Here is a 26,413-nt window from a genome sequence, read left to right as displayed (position 1 = left end):
GACTCCCCAAAGCCTGTCCACCACCTACAAGGTACAAGCCAAGAGTGTGATGGAATAATCTCCACTTGCCTGGATAAGTGCAGCTCCGACAGCACTCAAGAAGTTTGACACCATTCCGGACAAAGCAGCCCACTTAATTGGCACCCCTTCTACAAACATTCAATTCCTTCACCACCGATGCATAGTAGCAGCAGTGTGTACCATCTACACAGTGCACTGCAGCAACTCACCAAGGCTCCTTAGACAGCACCTTTCAAACCAGTGGCCTCAACTGCCTAGGACAAGGGTAGCAGATGCATGGGAACACCACCACCTGCAGGTTCCCCTCCAAGCCACACACTGTCCTTGGAAATATAACGCCATTCCTTCACTGTCGCTGGGTCAAAATCCTGAAACTCCCTCCCTAACAGCACTCAGGGTGTACCTACACCACGTGGACTGCAGCAATTCAAGAAGGCAGCTCACCACCAGCTTCTCAAGGGCATTTAGGGATGGGCAATAAATGCTGGCCTAGCCAGCAACACCCACATCCCATGAATGAATTAAAAAAATCCCCTGAGTGGGAAGTCTGAGGCAGGCTGCATCCTGTTAGCAGAGAAGCAGACATTAGTCAGTGCTTAATACACAGCTTCAGTTGCATACACCCAGTCACATCAGATCTCCTGAACATTCAGCCCCTGACAGCCAGTCTTTGAGCTCAGTCATCCTGGTGTAATGTGCTTTCAATCTTCACTCAGTCTTTTCCCACAACCTCTCACCCTGGATCATGTAACATTTGGTTGATTTGATATCAAGAATTCTCATTATTCCATCCTTGTTGAATTAACACACTTGTCCTTTATTTCTTCCCTGTTAATTTTCTCCACTCACTTCGTATGAAGTAAAGGATGAGACAGATGCTCCCCCTGACCCCAGCACTGACATACTGCAGAACACAGGAATAGGAGGATGCCATTCAGCCTCTCGAACCTGTCCTGTCATTCAGTGAGATTGTGGCTCATCTGTGATCTAACTCCATATAGCTGCCTTTGCCCCATATCCCTTAATATCTTTGGTTAACAAGAATCTGTCAATTTCAGATTTAAAGGTAACAATTGATCTAGTGCCAATTGCCATCTGCAGAAGAGACTTCCAAACTCCTACCACCCTTTGTGTGAAGAAATCTTTCCTCATTTCAGTCCTGAAAGGTCTGGTTCTAATTTTTAGATTCTGCCCCCTAGGCATAGACTCTCCAACCAGCAGAAATAGTATATCTGTTCCCCTTAAATATCTTGAAAATTTTAATTAATCACCCCCAATCCTTCTAAGTTTCAGGGAAAGAAGAGTGTTTGGACGGCACAATGGGTTAGTGTTGGTACCCAATGGCAACCACTAGCAATCCTGCCATTCTTGCCTCTGAGCCAGATTTTCAACCTGGCATAATACAGGTGCTGAGGATTGGCTGGATTATGGAAACCAACTCATCAATGGCAATGGGCGATCGTCATAATAACAGGCAGTCAATCATGATACCAGCTTTACACCCAGTGGTAAAGCCACAATTCACCCTATAATCTCCCTCCCTCTCTTTGTGTCAATGAAGTTGCGGAACAGTCCAACCCAAAACATTAACTTGTTTCTTCCTCTCCAGATTTTCAACATTCTCTGCTTTAATCCAGTTAATGGTAGGTGGGTGGGGGATGGAGGGAGGGTGGAGGAAGGGGGAGGATGGATGGAAAGGGGAGGATATGAACATAAGAATCAGGAGTATGCCACTCAGCCCTTCAAGCCAGATCTGCCATTCAGTAAGATCATGGCTGATCTGGTTTTAACCTCAACTCCACATTCATGCCTGCCGTCAATAGCCTTTCACCCCCTTGCGTATCGAGAATCTATCTACCTCTGCCTTAAAAATATTCAAAGGTTCTGCCTCCAACGCCTTTGAGGAAGGGAGATCCAAAGACTCAACCTTCAGAGAAAAAAAATTCTCCTCATCTCTGTCTTAAATGGATGACCCCTTATTTTTAAACAGTGATCCCTAGTTCTAGATTCTTTCATGAGAGGAAATATCCTTTCCACAACCACTCTGTCAAATCCCCTCAGGATCTTATGTTTCAATAAAGTCGCCTCTTACTCTTCTAAACTCAAGTAGATGCAAGACAACTTGCCCATTCCAGGTATTAGTCTAGTAAAGCTTCTCTGAACTGCTTCCAGCACATTTACATCCTTAAATAAGGAGACCAATATTGTAACAGATGTGGTCTCACCAGTGCTCTGTACAACTGAAGCATAACCTTCCTACTCTTGCATTCAATTCCTTTCGCAATAAACGATAACATTCTCTTAGCTTTCCTAATTACTTGCATACTAACCTTTTGCGATTCATGCACTAGGACACCCAGATCCCTCTGCATCTCAGAGCTCTGCAATTTCTCACCATTCAAATAATATGCTTATTTTTTATTCTTCCTGCCAAAATGGACAATTTAACATTTTCCCACATTAAACTTAATTTGCTAGATCTTTGCCCACTCACCTAACCTGTCTATATCATTTTATAGCCTCCTTAAGTCCCCTTCACAACTTTCTTTCCTACGTATCTTTGTGTCATCAGCAAATTTATCAACCATACCTTTGGTCCCTTAATCCAATTCATTTATATAAATTGTAAAGAGTTGAGGCCCCAGCACTGATCCCTGTGGCAGTACACTAGTTACATAGTGCCAACCAAAAAATAACCCATTTATGGCAACCCTCTGTTTCCTGTTAGCTAGCCAATCTTCCATCCATGCCAATATGATACCCCCTACACCATGAGCTTTTATTTTCCACAATAATCTTTGATGTGGCACCTAATTAAATGCTTTCTGAAAATCCAAGTACAATACATCCATTAGTTCCCCTTTATCCACAGCATATGTTACTTCTTCAAAGAATTCCAATAAATTGGATAAACATGATTTCCCTTTCACAAAACCAAGTTGACTCTGCCTGGTTACCTTGAATTTATCTAAGTGCCTGTTATAACGCTTTTAATAATAGCTCTTAACATTTTCCCTATGACAGATGTTAAGCTAATTGGCCTGTAGTTTCCCGTTTTCCTGCTTTTTGAATAAAGAAGTTACATTAGCTATTTTCCAATCTAATGGAACCTTCCCCAAATCTAGTTAATTTTGGAAAATTGAAACAAACTAGCCACTTCTTTTAAGACCCTAAGATGAAGTCCATTAGGACCTGCGGACTTGTCAACCCATTGTTCCAACAATTTACTTAGTACCATTTCCCCGGAGTTTGTAATTTTCTTGAGTTCCTCCCTCCCTTCCATTTCCTGATTTTCAGCTATTTCTGGGATGTCAATTGTATCCTCTATAGAAAAGATCAATGCAAAATACAAATGCAATGTATTGCAAAATTGGTGGGGTGGTAAATAGTGAGGAGGATAGCCTTATATTACAGGAGGATATAGACAGGCTGGTCAGATGGGCTGATCAGTGGCAAATGGAATTTAATCCGGATAAGTGTGAGGTGATGCACTTGGGTAGGACAAACAAGGCACAAGAATACATGATGAATGGTAGGACCCTGGGAAGTACCGAGGATCAGAGGGACCTTGGTGTGCATGTCCACCAGTCCCTTAAGGTAGTGGGACAGGTAGATAAGGTGGTTAAGAAGGCATATGGGATACTTGCCTTTATTAGCTGAGGCATTGAATATAAGAGCAGGGAGGTTATGCTGGAACTGTATAAAATGCTTGTTAGGCCACAGCTAAATTATTGCGTGCAGTTCTGGAACCCACATTATCGGAAGGATGTGATTGCAGTAGAGAGAGTGCAGAGGAGATTTACCAGGATGTTGCCTGGGCTGGAGAGTTTTAATTATGAGGAGAGATTGGATAGACTGGGGTTATTTTCCCTGGAGCAGAGGAGATTGAGGGGGGTCATGATTGAGGTGTACAAAATTATGAGGGGCATAGATAGGGTAGACAGGAAGGAACTATTCCCCTTGATGGAGGGATCAATAACCAGGGGGCATAGATTTAAGGTAAGGGGCAGGAGATTTAGAGGGGATGTGAGGAAGAATTGTTTCACCCAGAGGGTGGTGGGAATCTGGAACTCACTGCCTGAAAGGGTGGTAGAGACAGAAACCCTCATAACATTTAAGAGCTATTTGGATGTGCACTTGCAATGCCATGGCACACAAGGCTATGGGCCTAGTGCTGGAAAATGGGATTAGAATAGTTAGGTACTTGTTTGACCGGCGCAGAGTTGATGGGCCTACGGGCCTTTTTCTGTGCTGCAGACATCTATGATTCTATGACTATGACCTGTTCAATTCATCTACCATCTCCTTATTTTCCATTACTAATTCCTCAGACTTACTTTTTATAGGACCGATGCTCACTTTAACTATTTTCTTTTTTAAATATGTGTAGAAACTCTTATTATCTGTCTTTATATTTCTAGCAAGCTTTCTCCCATACTCTAATTTTTCCATCGTTATTAATCTTTTACTCATTTTTTGCTATTTTTTATATTCTGTCCAATCTTCTGACCTGCCACCCATCTTTGCGCAATTATATGCTTTTGCTTTAAGTTTGCTGCTATCTTTAACTTTTTCAGTTAACCACGGATGGTGGGACCTTCCCTGGGAATTTTTCTTTCTCATTGGAATGTATCTATTCTGTGTATTCTGAAATATCCTCTTTACAGGGGAGGCGATGGCGTGGTGGAATTGTTGCTGGACTAGTAATCCAGAGACCCATGGTAATGCTCTGGGGACCCGGGTTCGAATCATGGCAGATGGTGGAATTTGGATTAAATAAAAATCTGGAATTAAAAGTCTAATGTTGACCATGAAACCATTGTTGACTGTTGTAAGAACCCATCTGGTTCACTAATGAAGGGGACCCTGTCCTTACCTGGTCTGGCCTACATGTGACTCCAGACCCACAGCAACGTGGTTGACTCTTAAATGCCTCTAGCAAGCTACTCAGTTGTAACAAGCCGCTACAAAGTCACAAAAAAGAATGAAACTGGACAGACCACCCGGCATCGACCTAGGCACTGGAAACGACAACGGCAATCTCAGCCCTGTAGACCCTGCAAAGTCCTCTTTACTAACATCTGGGGGCAAGTGCCAAAATTGGGAGAGCCTGACATAGTCATCCTCACGGAATCATACCTTACAGATAATGTCCCAAACACCACCACCACCATCCCTGGGTATGTCCTGTCCCACAGGCAGGACAGGCCCAGCAGAGGTGGCGGCACGGTGGGAGGGAGTTGCCCTGGGAGTCCTCAACATCAACCCCAGACCCCATGAAGTCTCATGGCATCAGGTCAAACATGGGCAAGGAAACCTTTTGCCAATTACCACGTACTGCCCTCCCTCAGCTGATGAATCAGTGCTCCTCCATGTTGAACATCACTTGGAGGAAGCACTGAGGGTGGCAAGGGCACAGAATGTACTCTGAGCGGAGGACTTCAATGCTCAGTAGTACCACTGCTGGCCGAGTTCTAAATGACATGGCTGCTAGACTGGGTCTGCGGCAGGTGGTGAGGGAAAAACATACTTGACCTCATCCTCACCAACCTGCCAGCTGCAGGTGCATCTGTCCATGAACAGTATCGGTAGGAGCGACCACCGCACAGTCATTGTGGAGATGATGTCCCACCTTCACATTGAGGATACCCTCCATCGTGTTGTATGGCACTACCACCGTGCTAAATGGGATAGATTTCGAACAGATCTAGCAACTCAAGACTGGGCATCCATGAGGCACTGTGGGCTACCAGCAGCAGAATTGTACTCAAACACAATCTGTAACCTCATGGCCTGGCATATCCCCCACTCTACCATTACCATCGAGCCAGGGGATCAACCCTGGTTCAATGAAGAGTGCAGAAGGGCATGCCAGGAGCAGCACCAGGCATACTTAAAAATGAGGTGTCAATCTGGTGAAGCTACAACACAGGGCTATTTGCATGCCAAACAGCATAAGCAGCAAGTGATAGACAGAGCTAAGCAAACCTACAACCAACAGATCATATCCAAGCTCTGCAGTCCTGCCACATCCAGTCATGAATGGTGGTGGTAAACAACTTGCTGGAGGATGAGGCTCCACAAGTATCCCCATCTTCAATGATGGAGGAGCCCAGCACATCAGTGCAAAAGATAAGGCTGAAGCATTTGCTACAATCTTCAGCCAGAAGTGCCAAGTGGATGATCCATCTCGGCCTCCTCCGGAGGTCCCCATCATCACAGACGCCAGTCTTCAGCCAATTCAATTCACTCCACGTGATATCAAGAAATGGCTGAAGGCACTGGATACTGCAAAGGCTATGGGCCCTGACAATATTCCGGCAATAGTACTGAGGACTTGTGCTCCAGAACTTGCTGCGTCCCTAGCCAAGCTGTTCCAGTAGAGCCATAACACTGGCATTTACCTGGTTATGTGGAAAATTGCCCAGGCATGTCCTGTACACAAAAAGCAGGACATATCCAACCCAGCCAATTACCGCCCCATCAGTCTGCTCTCGATCATCAGTAAACTAATGGAGGAGGTCATCAACAGTGCTATCAAGCAGCACTTGCTCAGCAATAACCTGCTCACTGACGCCCAGTTTGGGTTCCGCCAGGGCCACTCAGCTCCTGACCTCATTACAGCCTTGGTCCAAACATGGACAAAAGAGCTGAACTCCCGAGGTGAGGTGAGAGTGACTGCCCTTGACATCAAGGCCGCATTTGACGAGTGCGGCATCAAGGAGCCCTAGAAAAACTGGAGTCAGTGGGAATCAGGGGTAAAACTCTCCGCTGGTTGGAGTCATACCTAGCATAAAGGAAGTTGGTTGTGTTTGGTGGAGGTCAATCATCTCAGCTCCAGGACATCACTGCAGGAGTTCCTCAGGGTAGTGTCCTTGGCCCAACCATCTTCAGCTGCTTCATCAATGACCTTCCTTCCATCATAAGGTCAGAAGAGGGGATGTTCACTGATGATTGCACAATGTTCACCATTTCTGACTCCTCAGATACTGAAGCAGTCCATGCCCAAATGCAGCAAGACCTGGACAATATCCAGGCTTGGGCTGACAATTGGCAAGTAACATTTGCGCCACACAAGTGTCAGGCAATGACCATCTCCAAAAGGAGAGAACCCAACCATCACCCCTTGATGTTCAATGGCATTACCAACACTGGATCCCCCACTGTCAACATCCTGGGGGTTAACTTTTGCCCAGAAACTGAACTGGACTAGCCATATAAATACAGTGGCTACAAGAGCAGGTCAGAGGCTGGGAATCCTGTGGCAAGTAACTCACCTCCTGACTCCTCAAAGCCTGTCCACCATCTACAAGGCACAAGGCAGGAGTGTGATGGAATACTCCCCACTTGCCTGGATAAGTGCAGCTCCTTAAACACTGAAGAAGCTGGGCACCATCCAGACAAAGCAGCCTACTTGATTGGCATCAAATCCATAAACATTCACTCCCTCCACCATCGACCCACAGTAGCAGCAGTGTGTACCATCTACAAAATGCACTGCAGGAATTCACCAGGGCTCCTTAGACAGCACCTTCCAAACCCACGATCACTACCATCTAGAAGGACAGGGGCAGTTGATAGATGGGAACACCACCACCTGGAGGTTCCCCTGCAAGTAACTCGCCATCCTGACTTAGAAATACATCGCTGTTCCTTCACTGTAGCAGGGTCAAAATCTTGGAACTCCCTAATAGGACTGTGGGTGTACGTACACCACATGGACTGCAGCGGTTCAAGAAGGCAGCTCACTACCACCTTCTCAAGGGCAACTAGGGATGGGCAATAAATGCTGACCCAGCCAGCGAAGCCCACATCCCATGAATGAAAAAAAGAAATGTGTCCACCGCTGCATCTCTATTGACCTACCCCTTAACCTAAATTGCCAGTTCACTTTCGCTAGCTCTGCTTTCATGCCCTCGCAATTGCCCTTATATAACTTTAAACTATTAGTCTTAGACCCACTCTTCTCTCCTTCAAACTGTATGTAAAGTTCAATCCTATTATATTCACTGCTACCTAGGGGCGCCTTCACTATGAGGTCATTAATTATTACTATCTCATTGGTCAATACCAGGTCCAGTATAGCCTGCTCTCTGGTTAGTGCCAGAACATGCTGTTTTAAGAAACTATCCGAAAAACATCGTATGAATTCCACATCTTGGCTACCTTTGACCACCTGAGTCGAAATGTAGATTAAAATTCCCATGATAATCGTCGTACTTTTCTGACGAGGGAGGGAGGGAGGTCACCCGGGAGGGAGGGTGCCCTCCTCCAGAATGGAGTTTATACCAATCAGAATCCCAAGCCCAGGAGGGGGGGAGATCTCCCGTGGAATTGTACACATGTGTTTCTAAGTTTTGCTCATGTGTTTATGAGTTCCCCCAGCATAGCACCAGGTAGTTTATTCTGCATTGTATCCATGTTACACCTGACTGCAGGATGCTCGATGTTGGCACTCTATCTTGGCACTCAAGGGGCCCTCTCAACCCACTCCGAGAACAAATGCAGAGAACTGATGGTAACCTTAGGCAACGGATTTGTTCCAGCTTTATTCTCTAAATATGTTCTTGGCTGAATTTCCAATTGAACAATGAGCTGTGTGTTCCCCAGAAACTCCTCTGAAGCTGCTACAACTCTGAGTTCTCGAGTCTCTCCAATGGGCTCTGTACATTTCCAGGTTTCCAAATCTCCTGGTTTGTGCAGGAGCTGAATTATTGCCCTTTAAAGGCTCCTCTCTGATTATGGGTTCTGTACAGTCTGCTCAATTTGGAGACTGCCCCCCTCCCCCATCTAGGCCGTGTTCACAGGCTGGTGAGGGTTACAACCTAAGACTACTTGGATCAAGATTTAACATCTTCCTGTCCCCAACCTCCCTCCTCCCAATGCAACCACAAACTGCCATACATTCCTGTTGCTGTCCAACTCCATTTCTAGAATCCAGGCTAACTATTCGGCATCTTGTTCTGCCGATTTTAATCAGTCTACCATTGCCGGCCGTCCCTTCAGCTGCCTGGGCCCTAAGCTCTGGAATTCCCTCTCTAAACCTCTTCATCTCTCTCACCCACTTAGAAATGTGTCTCAAAACCTACCTCTTGGGTGCCCTCCTCCAATAGAATGTTTTTCAGATAGTTTTTTAGAACAGTATGTTTTGGCACCAGCCAGTGAGTAGGCTATACTAGACCTGGTATTGACCAACGAGATAGTATTATTAACTGCTCATCTATTTTAATATCTCCTATGTGACCTTGCTATCCGGTGCAGACACAATGGGCCGAGTGGCCTCCTGCACCCTAACAGTTCTGTGATTCTGTCAAATTTGTTGGATAGCATTCCTGTGAAGCCCCTTGAGATGTTTTACGATGTTTAACGCAATTATATCCTTTTTCAAAAAAGGAAACCAAAGCTGTGCACAGTACTCCAGATGTGGGGTGCGGTTTTCCGGCCCTGCCTGCTGCCGGGATGGTCCAGACGCACCGAAAGTCAATGGACTTTGGGCCGCTGAATCTCCCACAGCAGGTTCTGCCACAACGGGCTGGAAATTCCCGGCCATGGTCTCACCAAGGCCCTGTACAGCTGCAGTAAAACTTTCCTACTTGTATATTCCATTCGTCTTGCAATAAATGCCAACGTTCCATTTGCCTTCCTAATCACATGTACCTGCATACTAACTTTTTGTGATTTGTGTACTAGGACACCCAGATCCCTCTGTACCTCAGAGTTCTGTAATCTCTCTCCATTTAAATAGTATAGAGCTTTTCAATTCTTCCTGCCAAACCGCACAAGTTCACATTTTCCCAGTTTATACTCCCAACTGTAAATTTGTGCCCGCTACTTAACCTGCCTAAGTCCCTTTGTAAATTCTTTACCTCATCTTTACAACTTACTTTCCTATCTATGTTGGGGTCATTGATGTTATTCAGTACTGAGGGAATGCCGCATTGTCGGTGGGTCAGCAATGACAGCATGCCGCACTGTCAGTACTGAGGGAGTGCTGCACTGTTGCAGGGTTAGTACTGAGGGAGTGCTGCACTGTCAGAGGGTCAGTACTGAGGGAGCACTGTACTGTCGGAGGGTCAATACTGAGGGAGTGCTGCACTGTCGGAGGGTCAGTACTGAGGGAGTGCTGCACTGTCAGAGGGTCAGTACTGAGGGAGCGCTGCACTGTCAGAGGGTCAGGACTGAGGGAGTGCTGCACTGTCAGTGGGTCAGTACTGAGGGAGTGATGCACAGTCAGAGGGTCAGGATTGAGGGAGTGCTGCACTGTCAGAGGGTCAGGCCTGAGGGAGTGCTGCACTGTCAGAGGGTCAGTACTGAGGGAGTGCTGCACAGTCAGAGGGTCAGGACTGAGGGAGTGCTGCACTGTCAGAGGGTCAGGACTGAGGGAGTGCTGCACTGTCAGAGGGTCAGTACTGAGGGAGTGCTGCCCTGTCAGAGGGTCAGTACTGAGGGAGTGCTGCACTGTCAGAGGGTCAGTACTGAGGGAGTGCCGCACTGTCAGAGGGTCAGTACTGAGGGAGTGCCGCACTGTCAGAGGGTCAGTACTGAGGGAGTACTGCACAGTCAGAGGGTCAGTACTGAGGGAGTGCTGCACAGTCAGTACTGAGGGAGTACTGCACAGTCAGAGGGTCAGTACTGAGGGAGTGCTGCACAGTCAGAGGGTCAGGACTGAGGGAGTGCTGCCCTGTCAGAGGGTCAGGACTGAGGGAGTGCTGCACTGTCAGAGGGTCAGTACTGAGGGAGTGCTGCCATCTTTTGAATAATAAGTTAAACCAAATCCCCTGTCCACGTTCTTAACCGGAAGTAAAAGATCCCATGGCCACTATCGGAAGGAGAGCAGGGGGAGTTCTCCCCGTTGTCTTGGGCCAATATTTATCCCTGAACAGCCCACATTAAACCACATTGTCTGGGTCCTTATCATGTTTCTGATTGTGGGATCTTGCCGTACAGAAATAGGCTGCCCTGTTTCCTACATTAAAATTGTGATTACACTTCCTAAGCGGGTGAAAGGCGCTATGTAAATGCAAGTCTTTGCTAAAAGCAGAGTGGATGTGTGGCTGCCCTGGCTCACTTTACAATCCAGCCTCGGGTTGTGTTACCCTGTCTTCAGTACTCACTCATGGCCATTTTTGTCGAAGAGGACATTTCCCCAGCCTGGGACAAACCCGGGATCCCGGGTGAACCACAGCACCACTAACAAGATGAAGAGGACGAGGACAGCTTTCTCTGCAAAGCTCATGCGGCCGAGCTTCTTGTACTCCTCTTGGATGACACCATAAGCTTTCTTCTCCTTCGACGAGACCGGAATTCCGAATCCCCACAACCTCCGAAAACTGTTAGCAAGACAAGGTCACTTTAGAAGCATTTTATCAGCTCTATCCCATTGAGATATCATTAGCATCTAAATGTGGATGGGGAAGGATTGAGGCCTCTGCATGGGGCACAGTGTTGGACAGCAACGGACCTCAGCCCCAGACCCTAAATATACTACATGGAGAATTATCACCTTCAACATTTGGACAGCAATCTGGTGGAACTGATCTCTTCTCTCTTATACAGCTCTCTGCAGTACTAGATCCCCGTCTATTCGCAATTCCCCAATCCCGATCTCTGCAGGGACTCGGAGAGACTTGCAATCAGAGGACTCTGTGTGGAGGAGCAAATCAGAGCTGAAGAGGCCAAAGGTTTCCTTGAGGATTCTCAGAGAAGTTTCCCACAGTTCTTATGGAGGCTGAAATAGAGTCAACTTGTGGAGCCACCTGCTCCTGCCTTCCTTTAACTCCCAGCACAGGGTTAGACACAGAGTAAAGCTCCCTCTACACTGTCTCCATCAAACACGCCCTGGACTGGTACAGCTCGGGATTAGATAGAGAGTAAAGGTCCCTCTACACTGTCACCATCAAACTCTCCCAGGGCAGGTACAGCACGGGGTTAGATACAGAGTAAAACTCCCTCTACAATATCTGCATCAAACTCTCCCAGGGCAGGCAGAGCACAGGGATTAGATACAGAGTAAAGCTCCCTCTACACTGTCCCCATCAAACACTCCCAGGGCAGGTACAGCACGGGGTTAGATACAGAGTAAAGCTCCCTCTACACTGTCCCCATCACACACTCTCAGGGCAGGTACAGCACAGGATTAGAAACAAAATAAAGCTCCCTCTACAATGTCCCCATCAAACACTCCCAGGACAGGTACAGCACAGGATTAGAAACAAAATAAAGCTCCCTCTACAATGTCCCCATCAAACACTCCCAGGACAGGTACAGCATGGGGTTAGATACAGAGTAAAGCTCCCTCTACACTGTCCCCATCAAACACTCCCAGGACAGGTACAGCATGGGGTTAGATACAGAGTAAAGCTCCCTCTACACTCTCCCCATCAAACATTCCCAGGGCAGGTACTGCATGGGGTTAGATACAGAGTAAGGCTCCCTCTACACTGTCCCCATCAAACTCTCCCAAGGCAGGTGCAGCAAGGGTTACACACAGTGAAGATCCCACTACACGTTCCCATCAAACACTCCCTGGGCAGGTAGGGCACGGGGTTAGATACGGAGTAAAGCTCGCTATACACTGTCCCCATTACTCTCTCCCGGGGCAGGTGCAAAAAGGTTTAGACACAGAGTAAAGCTCCCTCTACACTTTCCCATCAAACACTCACAGGACAGGTAGAGCACGGGGTTAGATACAGAGTAAAGCTCCCTCTACACTTTCCCATCAAACACTCACAGGACAGGTAGAGCACGGGGTTAGATACAGAGTAAAGCTCCCTCTACACTGTCCCCATCAAACACTGCTAGGGCAGGTACTGCACGGGGTTAGATACAGAGTAAAGCTCCCTCTACACTGTCCCCATCAAACACTAATATAAAAGCAAAATACTGCAGATGCTGGAAATCTGAAACAAGATCAGAAAATGCAGGGAAAACTCAGCAGGTCTAACAGCATCTGTGGAGAGAAAAACAGAGTTAACGTTTCGAATCCGTATGACTTTTCTTAGAGCTAAGTAAAACTGTGATGAAATTTATCCTGTTTCGGGGGGTGGAGCAGGTGGAGCTGGATAGAAGGCCAGCGATAGGCGGGGGCAAAGGAGAGATTGACAAATATGTCATGAAGAAAAGGTCAAAGGGGGTGTTAATGGTGGTGGCACTGGCTAAAGGAGGTGCTGATGATGGCACTAAGGTCAGAAAGCAGAATGTGGTAATAGCACTGGACAAGGGTAAGCACTCTGGAATGAACAATGTGAACAAGTGACAGATGGCCCTCATGGAGGTGGGGTGGGGGAGGGGACGGTGGTGGGAAATAGATAGAAAATAGGATAAAAGGTGGGGATAAAACAATAAATGAAAATGAAAGTAAATAAAAATAAGTAGATAATTAAAAAATGATAATGAATATTAAAAAAAGGAGATAAAAAGGGGTGAGAATGGAGAAGAGAGTTCATGGTCTGAAGTTGTTGAACTCAATATTCAGTCCGGAAGGCTGTAAAGTGCCTAGTCGGAAGATGAGGTGCCGTTCCTCCAGTTTGTGTTGGGTTTCACTGGAACATTGCAGCAAGCCAAGGATGGACATGTGGGCATGAGAGCAGGGTGGTGTGTTGAAATGGCAAGTGACAGGGAGGTCTGGGTCATGCTTGCGGACAGACCGAAGGTGTTCCGCAAAGTGGTCACCCAGTTTGCGTTTGGTCTCTCCAATGTAGAGGAGTCCGCATTGGGAGCAGCAAATGCAGTAGACTAAATTGAGGGAAGTGCTAATGAAGCGCTGCTTCACTTGACAGGAGTGTTTGTACCTTTGGATGGTGAGGAGGGAGGAGGTACAGGGGCAGGTGTTGCACCTTCTGCAATTGCATGGGAAGGTGCTGTGCGAGGGGGTTGAGGTGTTGGGGGTGATGGAGGAGTGGACCAGGGCGTCCCAGAGGGAACGGTCCCCACAGAATGCCAACGGGGGGGGGGGGTGAAGGGAAGATGTGTTTGGTGGTGGCATCATGCTGGAGTTGGCAGAAATGGGGGAGGATGATTCTTTGAATGTAGAGGCTGATGGGGTGAAAAGTGAGGACAGGGGGGACCCTATCATGGTTCTGGTCACTCCCTTGACAAGTACAGCGCAGGGTTAGATACAGAGTAAAGCTCCCTCTACGCTGTCCCCATAAAACACTCCTAGGACAGGTACAGAACGGGGTTAGATACAGAGTAAAGCTCCCTCCACACTGTCCCCTTCAAACACTCACAGGGCAGGTACAGTACAGGATTAGAAAGAAAATAAAGCTCCCTCTACACTGTCCTCATCAAACACTCCCAGGACAGGTACAGCACAGGATTAGAAACAAAATAAAGCTCCCTCTACACTGTCCCCATCAAACACTCCCAGGATAGGTACAGCATGGGGTTAGATGCAGAGTAAAGCTCCCTCTACACTGTCCCCATCAAACACTCCCAGGACAGGTACTGCATGGGGTCAGATACAGAGTAAAGCTCCCTCTATACTGCCCCCATCACACACTCCCAGGACAGGTACAGCACAGGATTAGAAACAAAATAAAGCTCCCTCTACAATGTCCCCATCAAACACTCCCAGGACAGGTACAGCATGGGGTTAGATACAGAGTAAAGCTCCCTCTACACTGTTCCCATCAAACACTGCTAGGGCAGGTACTGCATGGGGTTAGATACAGAGTAAGGCTCCCTCTACACTGTCCCCATCAAACTCTCCCAAGGCAGGTGCAGCAAAGGTTACACACAGTAAAGATCCCACTACATGTTCCCATCAAACCCTCCCTGGGCAGGTAGGGCACGGGGTTAGATACAGAGTAAAGCTCCCTATACACTGTCCCCATCACCCTCTCCCGGGGCAGGTGCAAAAAGGTTTAGACACAGAGTAAACCTCCCTCTACACTTTCCCATCAAACACTCACAGGACAGGTAGAGCACGGGGTTAGACACAGAGTAAAGCTCCCGCTGCACTTTCCCATCAAACACTCACAGGATAGGTAGAGCACGGGGTTAGATACAGAGTAAAGCTCCCTCTACACTGTCCCCATCAAACACTGCTAGGGCAGGTACTGCACGGGGTTAGATAGAGAGTAAAGGTCCCTTTACACTGTCCCCATCAAACACTAATATAAAAGCAAAATACTGCAGATGCTGGAAATCTGAAACAAGAACAGAAAATGCAGGGAAAACTCAGCAGGTCTAACAGCATCTGTGGGGAGAAAAACAGAGTTAACGTTTCGAGTCCGTATGACTTTTCTTAGAGCTAAGTAAAACTGTGATGAAATTTATCCTGTTTCGGGGGGTGGAGCAGGTGGAGCTGGATAGAAGGCCAGCGATAGGCGGGGGCAAAGGAGAGATTGACAAAGATGTCATGAAGAAAAGGACAAAGCGGGTGTTAATGGTGGTGGCACTGGCTAAAGGAGGTGCTGATGATGGCACTAAGGTCAGAAAGCAGAATGTGGTAATAGCACTGGACAAGGGTAAGCACTCTGGAATGAACAATGTGAACAAGTGACAGATGGCCCTCATGGAGGTGGGGTGGGGGAGGGGACGGTGGTGGGAAATAGATAGAAAATAGGATAAAAGGTGGGGATAAAGCAATAAATGAAAATGAAAGTAAATAAAAATAAGTAGATAATTAAAAAATGATAATGAATATTAAAAAAAGGAGATAAAAAGGAGGTGAGAATGGAGGAGAGAGTTCATGGTCTGAAGTTGTTGAACTCAATATTCAGTCCGGAAGGCTGTAAAGTGCCTAGTCGGAAGATGAGGTGCCGTTCCTCCAGTTTGTGTTGGGTTTCACTGGAACATTGCAGCAAGCCAAGGATGGACATGTGGCCATGAGAGCAGGGTGGTGTGTTGAAATGGCAAGTGACAGGGAGTTCTGGGTCATGCTTGCGGACAGACCGAAGGTGTTCCGCAAAGCGGTCACCCAGTCTGCGTTTGGTCTCTCCAATGTAGAGGAGTCCGCATTGGGAGCAGCAAATGCAGTAGACTAAATTGAGGGAAGTGCTAATGAAGCGCTGCTTCACTTGACAGGAGTGTTTGTACCTTTGGATGGTGAGGAGGGAGGAGGTACAGGGGCAGGTGTTGCACCTTCTGCAATTGCATGGGAAGGTGCCGTGCGAGGGGGTTGAGGTGTTGGGGGTGATGGAGGAGTGGACCAGGGCGTCCCGGAGGGAACGGTCCCCACAGAATGCCAACAGGTGGGGGGTGAAGGGAAGATGTGTTTGGTGGTGGCATCCTGTTGGAGTTGGCAGAAATGGGGGAGGATGATCCTTTGAATGTAGAGGCTGATGGGGTGAAAAGTGAGGACAGGGGGGACCCTATCATGGTTCTGGTCACTCCCTTGACAAGTACAGCTCAGGGTTAGATACAGAGTAAAGCTCCCTCTACACTGTCCCCATAAAACACTCCTAGGACAGGTACAGAACGGGGTTAGATACAGAGTAAAGCTCCCTCTACACTGTCCCCATAAAACACTCCTAGGACAGGTACAGAACGGGGTTAGATACAGAGTAAAGCTCCCTCTACGCTGTCCCCATCAAACACTCCCTGGACAGGTACAGCGTAGGGTTAGATACAGAGTAAAGCTCCCTCCACACTGTCCCCATCAAACACTCCCAGGGCAGGTACAGCACAGGGTTAGATACAGAGTAAAGTTCCCTCTACACTGCCCCCGTCAAACACTCCCAGGCCAGGTGCAGCACAGGGTCAGATGCTAATATTTACCTGGAATCGGAATAATCTTGTTCTGACTTTATCTCATCAAAGGAGTGTGAAGACTGAACTTTGTGGCCAGTCCGTTCCCATAACAACAGGGCCTCAAACCCTACCCCCATAATCAACAGTCGGCATTGTTAATTTCAGCAACAGTTTCATGGCCTCCCATTGGATGGTCTTTATTGAAATCCCAGGGAAATGGTAAATACTGCTTGTTAAGACTGTTTCTACAGGATTTCTAGCCATGGTACATTGGGGGATTTGGGGAAGCCCAATAGAACATCATCCCAGCATCTTTGCACCAGAGATGGGAGATCAACATCAGGCTGGCCTTTGATGGTCTTCTTGTTCTGAAAATGGTGGGAATGAATGTGGATCATGTATGAAGGAACATTATTCTTGACTCTGGAGGCACCAGCGATTGGTGCCGCTGGCATGGGCCACCTTCATACCATTGTATACCTAACTCTACATGTAACCTTCTTCTTCCCTACAACCCACAGAGATTTCAGCACTCCTCTAATTCTGGCCTCTTGCACATCCCCCAATTATAATCAGTGCACCATGGCTTCCACTCCGCCATGCATTCAGCCCTAAGCTCAGGGATTTCTGTACTAAACCTCTCTGCCTCTCTCTCTCTCTCTCTCTCCTCCTTTAAGACACTCCTTAAAACCTGCCTCTTTGACTAAGTCTTTGGTCACCTGTCCTAATTTCTTGCCTGAAATGACTCTGTACCAAATTATGTTTGATAATCGCTCCTGTGAAGTATCTTGGGATGTTTTCCAATATTGAAGGTGCCATATAAATGCAAGTTGTTGTTGCAACTGAGGTATATTTTCATTTACTCATACAGTTCCATAACTCTGATTTTAAACAACCGATTATATTGTGTTGACTGTCCCTCAGGGCCACAGGTACAGACACGCAGCAGCATTAAACAATTCACTGTCCTTAAAAAAACAGCCACTTACTTCAGTCCCAGGAATAAAGCCTGTAGCCATAGCCAGCAGAAAAACAAAGTGATCAGCATGTTGGGAAACGCGAAGCCAAACCACGAGGCAAAATTAATCACATCTTCATTGTTTGGAAATATCCTTCACAAACAAAAGATCAAAAAGAAATCATTAAAATACACTCACATTCTTTCATAAAACACCTTTTCAGTGACCTGTTTTTACTCATTCTTGGGACGTGAGCATTGCTAGCAAGACCAGCACGTATTGTCCATCCCTAACTGCCCATGGGAAGGGGTGGTGAGCCGCCTTCTTGAATACAACTGAGTGCCTTGCTAGACCATTTTAGAGGGTGGTTTAGAATCAACCACATTGCTGTGGGTCTGGAGTCACATGGAGGCCAGTCCAGGTAAGGGACGGCAGATTTCCTTCCCTAAAGAATATTAGTGAACCAGATGGGTTTTTACGACATTTCAGTAGTTTCGTGGCCACCATTACTGAGACTAGCTTTTTAATACAGATTTTATTGAATTTAAATTCCCCCAACTGCCATGATGGGATTTGAACCCATGTTCAGAGCTCTAAATGACTAGTCCAGTCACATAACCACTATGCTATATACCCCTAAACTGACAGAGAATGAGAGAGATTGCTATGATGATCAGAACAGGAGGATGCCATTCAGTCTGTCCCACCATTCAGTTAGATCATGGTTGATATGTATCTTCACTCCATGTACCCTTCTTTGGTTTCCTTAACAAAATCAATCAACCCCAGTTTTGAAATTTCCCATTGATCCCTAGTCTCAATGGGCTTTTGGAGGGAGAGAGTTCCAGATTTCCACTCCCCTTTGTGTGAACAAGTGCTTCCTAACATCGCCCCTGAACGGCCTGGCTCGAATTTTAAGGTTCTGTCCTGTTGTCCTGGATTTGCACTCCTCACAGGAATCATCTCTATCTACCCCATCAAATCCTTTAATCATTTTTAACACCTCAAAACGATCACACCTTAACCTTCTATACTCAAAGAACTACAAGCCTAACCTGTGAAACTCTTGATTTAAGCCATAATTTAACCCTTTTAGCCCCAGTATCATTCTGATGGATCTTCAACACACTCCCTCCAGGGGCAATGCTGAGGTGCGGTGCCCGGAACTGAACACAGTTACTCCAGATGGGGTCTGACTGGAGCTTTATATAAACTGTAACATCAGTTCCTCTCCTTTGTATTCCAGCTCCATTGAGATAAAGACCAATATCCCATTAGCTTTTGGAATTATTGTCCACCAGTGATTTCTGTACTTGGATCCTTAAATCTCTCTCTCTGCTCCTTCAGTTTTTAACTTCCCCTCATTTAAAAAATACTCTGTTGTGTCCTGCCTCAGCTCAAAGTGGATCACCTCACAGTTTCCCCACGGAAGAATTTCTTCACAAAAGGGGAATGGAAATCTGGAACTCTTTCTCCCAAAACACTGTTGAGACTGGGGGCTGGATTTTCACTACTGAGGTAGGTAACTCCCTCCGTACTTCCCCTCTGACAGTGCGGCGTTCCCTCAGTACTGATGCTTTGGCAGTGTGGTGCTCCGTCATTACTTACCCTCCAAAAGTGCAGCGCTCCCTCAGTACTTACCCTCCAAAAGTGCAGCGCTCCCTTAGTACAGCCCATCCAACAGTGCAGCACTCCCCCAGTACCGACCTTCTGACAGTGCGGTGTTCCTCAGTACTGACCTTCCGACAGTGCAGCGCTCCCTCAGTACTGCCCCTCCAACAGCGCGGCACTCCCTCAGTACTGACCTTCTGACAGGGCAGCGCTCCCTTAGTACTGCCCATCTGACAGTACATCAATTCATCAGTAGTCATGCTCTGGGCAGTGTGGCGCTCCCTCATTACTTACCCTCCAAAAGTGCAGCACTCCCTCAGTATTGACCTTCTGACAGTGCAGCGCTCCTCAGTACTGACCCTCCGACAGTGTAGCACTCCCCCAGTACTGCCCCTCCAACAGTGCGGCTCTCCCTCAGTACTGACCTTCTAACAGTGCAGCGCTCCCTCAGTATTGACCCTGTGACAGTTCAGTAGCCCGCAGTACTGCTGCTCCGACAGTGCAGCATTCCCTCAGTACTGCCCCTTCGACAGTGCAGCACTCCCTCATACTGACTCTCCGACAGTGCAGCACTCCCTCAGTAACGACCTTTTGACAGTGCAGCACTCCCTCATACTGACCCTCCAGCAGCGCGGCGCTCCCTCAGTACTGACTCTCCGACAGTGCAGCACTCCCTCAGCACTGACCCTCCAACAGTGCGAGTCAGTTCTGACCCTCCAATAGAGCGGCGATCAGGAATTTAATTTTAAGAGGAATAAAATGAGGTTGGGACTGATACATTCGAAGGAACAGTTTAGTAAATAACAGCACATTCCACACAAGTACAGCTTTTGAGAGGAATTGTTTGGATAGTGTAAAATGAAGCACTCACTGGTTCATTTGTCCCTTCAGTACCAGGTTGGGGCCAGTGCCAGTTAGAGTTGCAGTGCCACCGATACTGGCTGCATAGGAGACGCACAAAGTCAGACCTTTAATCAAGTCGTTCTCATTATGATCATAGGATCCTATCGTAACTTTGGAAACATTCAACTTATTCTGCTGAACATTTGTCACTTTAGACGCAGTAGCCACATCTACAGGGTACAGAGGAAAAAAACGTCACAAACATTACCTCACGCCCAGTGGGGCAGACTCTTTTGTTAAGCATGATTTGCGAATATGGTACAACAGTGATAAGGAGAAGTGGGAGACGCTTGCATGGCCATGGCTCATAAGAAATAGGAGCAGGAGTAGGCCATTTGGCCCCTCAAACCTACTCTGTCATTCAATAAAAGCATGGCTAATCTGATTGTAACTTTAACTCTGCTTTCCTGCCTGTCCCCCATAACCTTTGTGTTATATTGTTATATCATTAATAGAATTAGGGACTATATTGTTATGCCCATATATTTCCAGATTGCCGCTTCACTCACTACCTCATTAAGTAACAATATATCAGTCCATAAGCAAACTGGGAGCCACAAGACATAACACTTAAAATCCAGTTTAGATTGAAATCTGTCTAATTCAGCTTTCTGTATACTGACCCAGCCTTCACTGCTCTCTGGGGTAGAGAATTCCAAAGATTCACCACCCTCTGAGAGAAGAAGTTCTTCCTTTTCTCTGTCTTAAATAGGAAACCCCTTATAACTGTGCCCCCTAGTTCGAGATTCCCCCATGAGAGGAATCATCCTTTCAGCCTCTGCCCTGTCAAGCCTCCTCAGGATCTGTTTCTATAAGATCACCTCTCATTCTTCTAAACTCCTGTAATGAACTTGATGTACTGGACAGGTTTCTTACTTGAAGCAGATAACTTTATTACAGAGCTCTTTTAGAAGCTACATGCCTGAACCAGGTCCACGACAAGACAGCTCTACCCCTAAGATTACCCGCACTTAGGGCTCATTCGTCAGTACAATCACATGACCCCTAAAGGCAGTAGGAAAGGTTACATCTACAATTTCGACATTTCCTCCCCCTTTAGTTTTTTTTTACATTTCCTATTTACGAAGAATATCTTAATCCACAACATATACATAGATACACAGGTCGTGCGACTAAAGACTACGTCTCTGAGGTGGTTTTCTAATTCGGCTAGAGCAGCATAGCTCTGTGACTTGAGATTCTCCCACTGGATCGACATGATCAGGAACTGCAGCATCAGGGACATCCTTAGACTGTGGTAGTTCAGTATTAGGTAATTCAACAGAGACATCAGGCATGTCTATTCTAGATCGATCTGGCACCTCAGGGATTAATGGTTCAACATCAATTACAGACGGAATAGCTGGTTGTTGGAATGTTTCTCTACTCCTTAGATGATTCACATGTTTTCAAACAATCCAGTCTTCCACTTCCACTTGGAATGACAAAGGTCCAGTTTCATAGACAGTTATACCAGGAACCCGACTAGGTCCATTTTCAAAATTCCACATGAAAACTGTATCTCCCACAGTAAATCTTCGAGCTTCGTTATGAATATCTTGATTCAATTTCTGACTAGTCTGGTTCTTCTCTACCTTCCCCTCTAAATTTGGAAACACCAGACTTAACCTTGTACGAAGATAGTGTTTCATCAGTAATTCTGACGGTGTTGAACCATAGTTGCATGAGGAGTTGTACAATAATTGAGAAGAAAACGTGAAATTCGAGTTTCTAACGTTCCTTCGGATAACTTCTTCATTCCTGATTTGAAAGTTTTCACTGCTCTTTCTGCTAACCCATTTGATGAGGGATGATATGGTGATGTTTTAGTATGTTTAATTCCATTTAAACTCATGAATCTCTGGAATTCTGTTCTAGTGAAGACAGTACTGATATCTGAAACAATGGCTTCTGGTAGGCCATGTTTACTAAAACATTGACGCAGCTTTTCAATAGTTGCACACGATGTTAGTGATCTAATTTCATACACATCCATCCATTTAGAATGTGCATAGATAATCAATAAAAACATGGTACCTAAAAAGGGACCGACATAATCCAAATGTAGTCTAACCCAGGGTCAACCAGGCCACTCCCTTGAATGCAGTGGAGCTGAAACAGCAACTTCTGTTGTTGCTAACACTGGAGACAGTGCTTGACCATTCTTTCAATATCATTGTCTATTCCTGGCCACCAGACATAGCTTCGCGCAAGTATCTTCATCTTCGAAATGCCTGGATGTGCACTGTGAAGCTCTGTCAAGAGTGGTTCTCTTCCTTGCGAAGGGACAACTCTTGATCCCCACAAGATTCCATCTTGACAACTTAACTGGGTTTGGAATGGTCTTATCTCTTCAGAGACTGGTGAATTCAACCATCCTTGCAGTGCCTTGTCTCGGACTTTTGACAAAGTTGGATCCTTGTTTGTCCAATTCCTTATTTGCTTCGCACAGACCGGTGGAAAGTCCGAGAAATTCAACACAAGTACAACTTCTTGTGGCACTAGAGCATGTACAATGCTGGCTGGTAATGGAAGACGACTGAGTGCCTCTTCATTTGCAATATGCACACCAGGTGTGCTCAAACGCCGATAAGATCAAAGCCCAATGTTGAATTTTTGCTGAGGCTATCGGCGGAATAGCTTTATCTTCAAAAAATAAACCAATTAGTGGTTTATGATCCGACACTATGGTGAAATGTCATCATGCAGATACTGATGGAATTCCTTCACTCTAAATATTACAGGTAAACTTTCCTTCTTGGCTGCAGAGAAGGTTCTGGAGACATAGCCTATTGGTCTTTTGAAACCACCTTCCATCCTGTGCGACAACACCGCTCCCACACCGTAAGGAGATGCATCACAGATTAATATTAATTCTTTTTATGGGTCATAATGTACGAGTAGACATGATGAGTGTATTAGCTTCTTGACTTTTATGAAGGCTTCTTCTTGTTGGTGCATTGCATGACCAATGATGGCTCTTTTTCAATTATAAGTGTAAAGGTGCTAACACTGTTGACATGTTTGGAATGATGCGACTGTAATAATTTATCATGCCCTAAAAAAAAGGTGACACCAGTAGGAGAGGAAGCCTCCTTGATTGCCCTTTCTCCTCTACTGGATGCAACCCCTGGGCACCCACTCGGTGATCCAAGTAAGTGACTTCGGTTGCTTGGAAAGTACACTCCTCTCTCTTTAATCGTACACCAGCTTCCAAAAATCTTCTTAAACCCTCTTCTAGGTTGGCCAAATGTTCGGCTTCCATTGATCCTGTGATCAGGACGTCATCCAGGTACACAAAGACTTGGGGGAGTCCTTGCAATAGGTTTTCCATGGTCTTTTGGAAGATTGCACAGGCAGGTGATGCACCAAAGGGTAGGCGTGTATATTGGTACAGGTCCTTGTGCATGTTGATGGTTACATACCCTCTTGACGTGCTGTCCAGCTCTAGCTGTTGGTATGCATGGCTCATGTCCAGTTTGGTGTAGGATTTTCCTCCAGCTACTTTAGCGTACAAATCTTCAATCCTCAGGATAGGATATTTATCTAATTTAGCAGCCTTGTTCACAGTTAATTCATAGTCTCCGCAAAAGCAAATAGTTTGATCTGATTTCATCACAGGGACCATGGGTGTTGCCCATTCCGAAAATTGGACTGGCTGGATGATGCCGACCTTCTTTACGTGGCACAGTTCTGTATCCCTCTCCTTTAGCGCAGAAGGCACAGGGTCTGGCCTTAAAGAACCGGGGTTGTGTGTGGGGGGGGGGGGGTCACCTCCAAATCTACATATATTTTTGCTTGTAAGCCTTTTATCGTTCCCAATTCTTCACGAAATATGCTGTCTACTTCCGTAACAGCTCAGGAATTCCTCCTGTTCTCACTTGGAATATTTCTGACCAGTTGAGCTTAATTTTTGTAACCAATCGCAGCCCAGACTACGTCCTTCGCCTGTTACATTGATCACTGGAAGCTGGGCTGTCTGTTGCCTATAGGACACAAGTAGAGTGGCGCTGCCTTTCACCTGTATTGACTCTCCAGTGTATGTATTCAGCTGAACAGTGGTTTGCTTCAGATTCAGTGACTGGGTACCTTCACTTAGGTATTTAAATGTGTGTTCTCCCACCACTGTGGTCGATGCTCACGTGTCTACCTCCATGACTAGAGGTATCCCAGACACTTGAAGGGCGATGGTGATTGGTTCAGTTTTTTGCTGCTTTAACATTGTATAGGAAATAGCTATCAATATCAGCAGCTTCTGATTCAATTGTATTGTGCACTTAATCATCTTGGTCTGCTATCCGATTGGCTGTCTCAATTTTGTCCTGCGTTGCTTTATAATGTGCCCTTTTTTGTGGCAGTAGTAGCATTCTGCCTCCTTAAATATGCAGGTTTCTGGTACATCATTACCCCCCACATCGCTAACAGATTAATTTCTGAATCGCTGCTGAGATGCTTCCACGATACCATTTTGTTTTTCGGGCAGCAGAGACTGTCTCCCGCTTCACTGTTGTCTCTCTGGTTTTTGCACCGTGCCCGGAGGTCGGTTCCCGCCCCAGCTGAAGAATGGTGCCATGTTGCATATTCTGTAAAGCCTGTGAGTCCCCCTGCAGCACTCTCCATGACTAGCATTATTTCCATGGCACGCTTCAAATCAACATTAACTGCTGCAAGTAAACGGCGCCGAATGGCATCGTTGTGTATGCTGCAAACCAACTGGACCCACAACATGTCATTGAGGGTATCCCCGAAGTCACAGTGCTCAGTTAACTGTTTCAACTTTGCGAGATAAGTTGTGTTGGGCTCACCCTGGGCCCTTACTCTGGAGTTGAACTTAAATCTCTGCGTAATTACCAATGGCTTCGGCTGAAAATGTGTCTTCACGAGGTCTGCCAGCTCGTTAAAAGATTTAGAATTAGGCACCTTCAGGGCCGTCAGACTGAGTTATATGCCTTGCTGCCACAGACACTTAAAAGAATTGCTCTCTGCTTCTCCTCTGCTGTTATTTCATTCACCATGAAATGAAAACCTAGGCGCTCTATGTACTGGCTCCAGTCTTCCACGGTTGAGTTAAATGGGTCAATTCTGCCGAAGAGCGGCATGACTGGTGAGTATACTTTTCTTTCTCTTCTTGAGAATTGGTGTAATCACATTCACAAGGCGAGGTGCCAGCATCAGAGCTGTTTATCCTCGTCGCCAATTGTAATAAACTAAATGTAGCAGACAGGTTTCTTACCTGAATCAGATGACTTTATTACAGAGCTCGTTTAGAAGCTACATGCTTGAACCAGGTCCATGATTAGAAAACTCCTCCCCTAAGATTACCGGACTTAGGGTTCATTCATCAGTACAATCATGTGACCCCTAAAGGCAGTAGGAAAGGTTATACCTACAATCACTACAATTCCAATGGGTATAGGCCCAACCTGTCCAACTTTTCCTCATAAGACAAACCCCTTCATCCCATAATCAGCCTGGTGAACTTTCTCTCAACTGCTTCCAATTCAAGTTTCTCCTTAAGGAAGGAGACCTAAGCTGAACGCAATACTCCAGGTACATTCTCACCAAGGTCCTGAACAGATGTAGCAAGACTTCCTCACATTTATTCTCCATCCCCCTGGCTGTAAAAGGCCAACATTCCATTTGCTTTCCTAATTTCCTGCTGTACCTGCATGTTACCTTCTTGTGATTCATGATCAGGGACACCCATGTGCCTCTGCAGTCTCTCTCCACTTAAATAATATTCTGCTTTTCTCATGTGTGTGATGCTGATGCACAACTAATACTGAACCAGTGGTTAGTGCGTCCAGTGCTCACTCTGTGAGGCAGAACTGGGTGTTCAAGGTTAAATAGGGAAGATAATGGGGGTGATGAATATTTGATTCATGAGATTATTACACAGCACGCTTTCTCCATCCAGACTCTGTGCCCTGACGGTGCTGATTATTGCTACACATGTAAAGAATGATTGGGGTAGACAGTGAAAAGAAGTAAGTTCAGCTGGACAGGGGGAAGAATAGCCCAGGGGCAACTGTCGACCATGGAACCCCTGCCACAATCTGCAATATCACAAGGGTTAGAACCACATCTCTCTGGCTCAGTAACACCCTGGACACTGACCAGCTGTCCACACCTCCCAACCCCCTCACAGGGGTTTGAATCCTCTGGGGCTGCTTAGACTTCCACTGTGAATGGCCTCCTTCTGTGTTATAATGACTCTGAAACAC

At 46.3% G+C, this 26,413-nt stretch overlaps 1 protein-coding gene across 4 annotated transcripts in view; it reads right to left on the bottom strand.

Annotated features, from left to right (window-relative positions):
- Positions 1-26,413, bottom strand: part of LOC144684468 (Na(+)/citrate cotransporter-like) — a 73,206-nt gene that overhangs the window by 32,253 nt on the left and 14,540 nt on the right. For 2 of the 4 annotated variants that reach the window (XM_078548278.1, XM_078548279.1), the window contains exons 5-7: positions 20,158-20,359; positions 17,706-17,828; positions 11,136-11,351 (exon numbers count right to left, since the gene is read on the bottom strand). In XM_078548278.1, coding sequence (XP_078404404.1) covers positions 11,136-11,351; positions 17,706-17,828; positions 20,158-20,359 — 541 coding nt within the window. The remainder of the gene's footprint in view (positions 1-11,135; positions 11,352-17,705; positions 17,829-20,157; positions 20,360-26,413) is intronic. The other 2 variants (XM_078548280.1, XM_078548281.1) reach the window with 2 other exon arrangements.

The sequence above is a fragment of the Cetorhinus maximus genome, chromosome 9 (assembly GCF_964194155.1).
Source record: "Cetorhinus maximus chromosome 9, sCetMax3.hap1.1, whole genome shotgun sequence".
NCBI lineage: Eukaryota > Metazoa > Chordata > Chondrichthyes > Lamniformes > Cetorhinidae > Cetorhinus > Cetorhinus maximus.
Note: the sequence above shows the minus strand (reverse complement) of the source record. Positions and strands in the feature narration are given on the sequence as shown.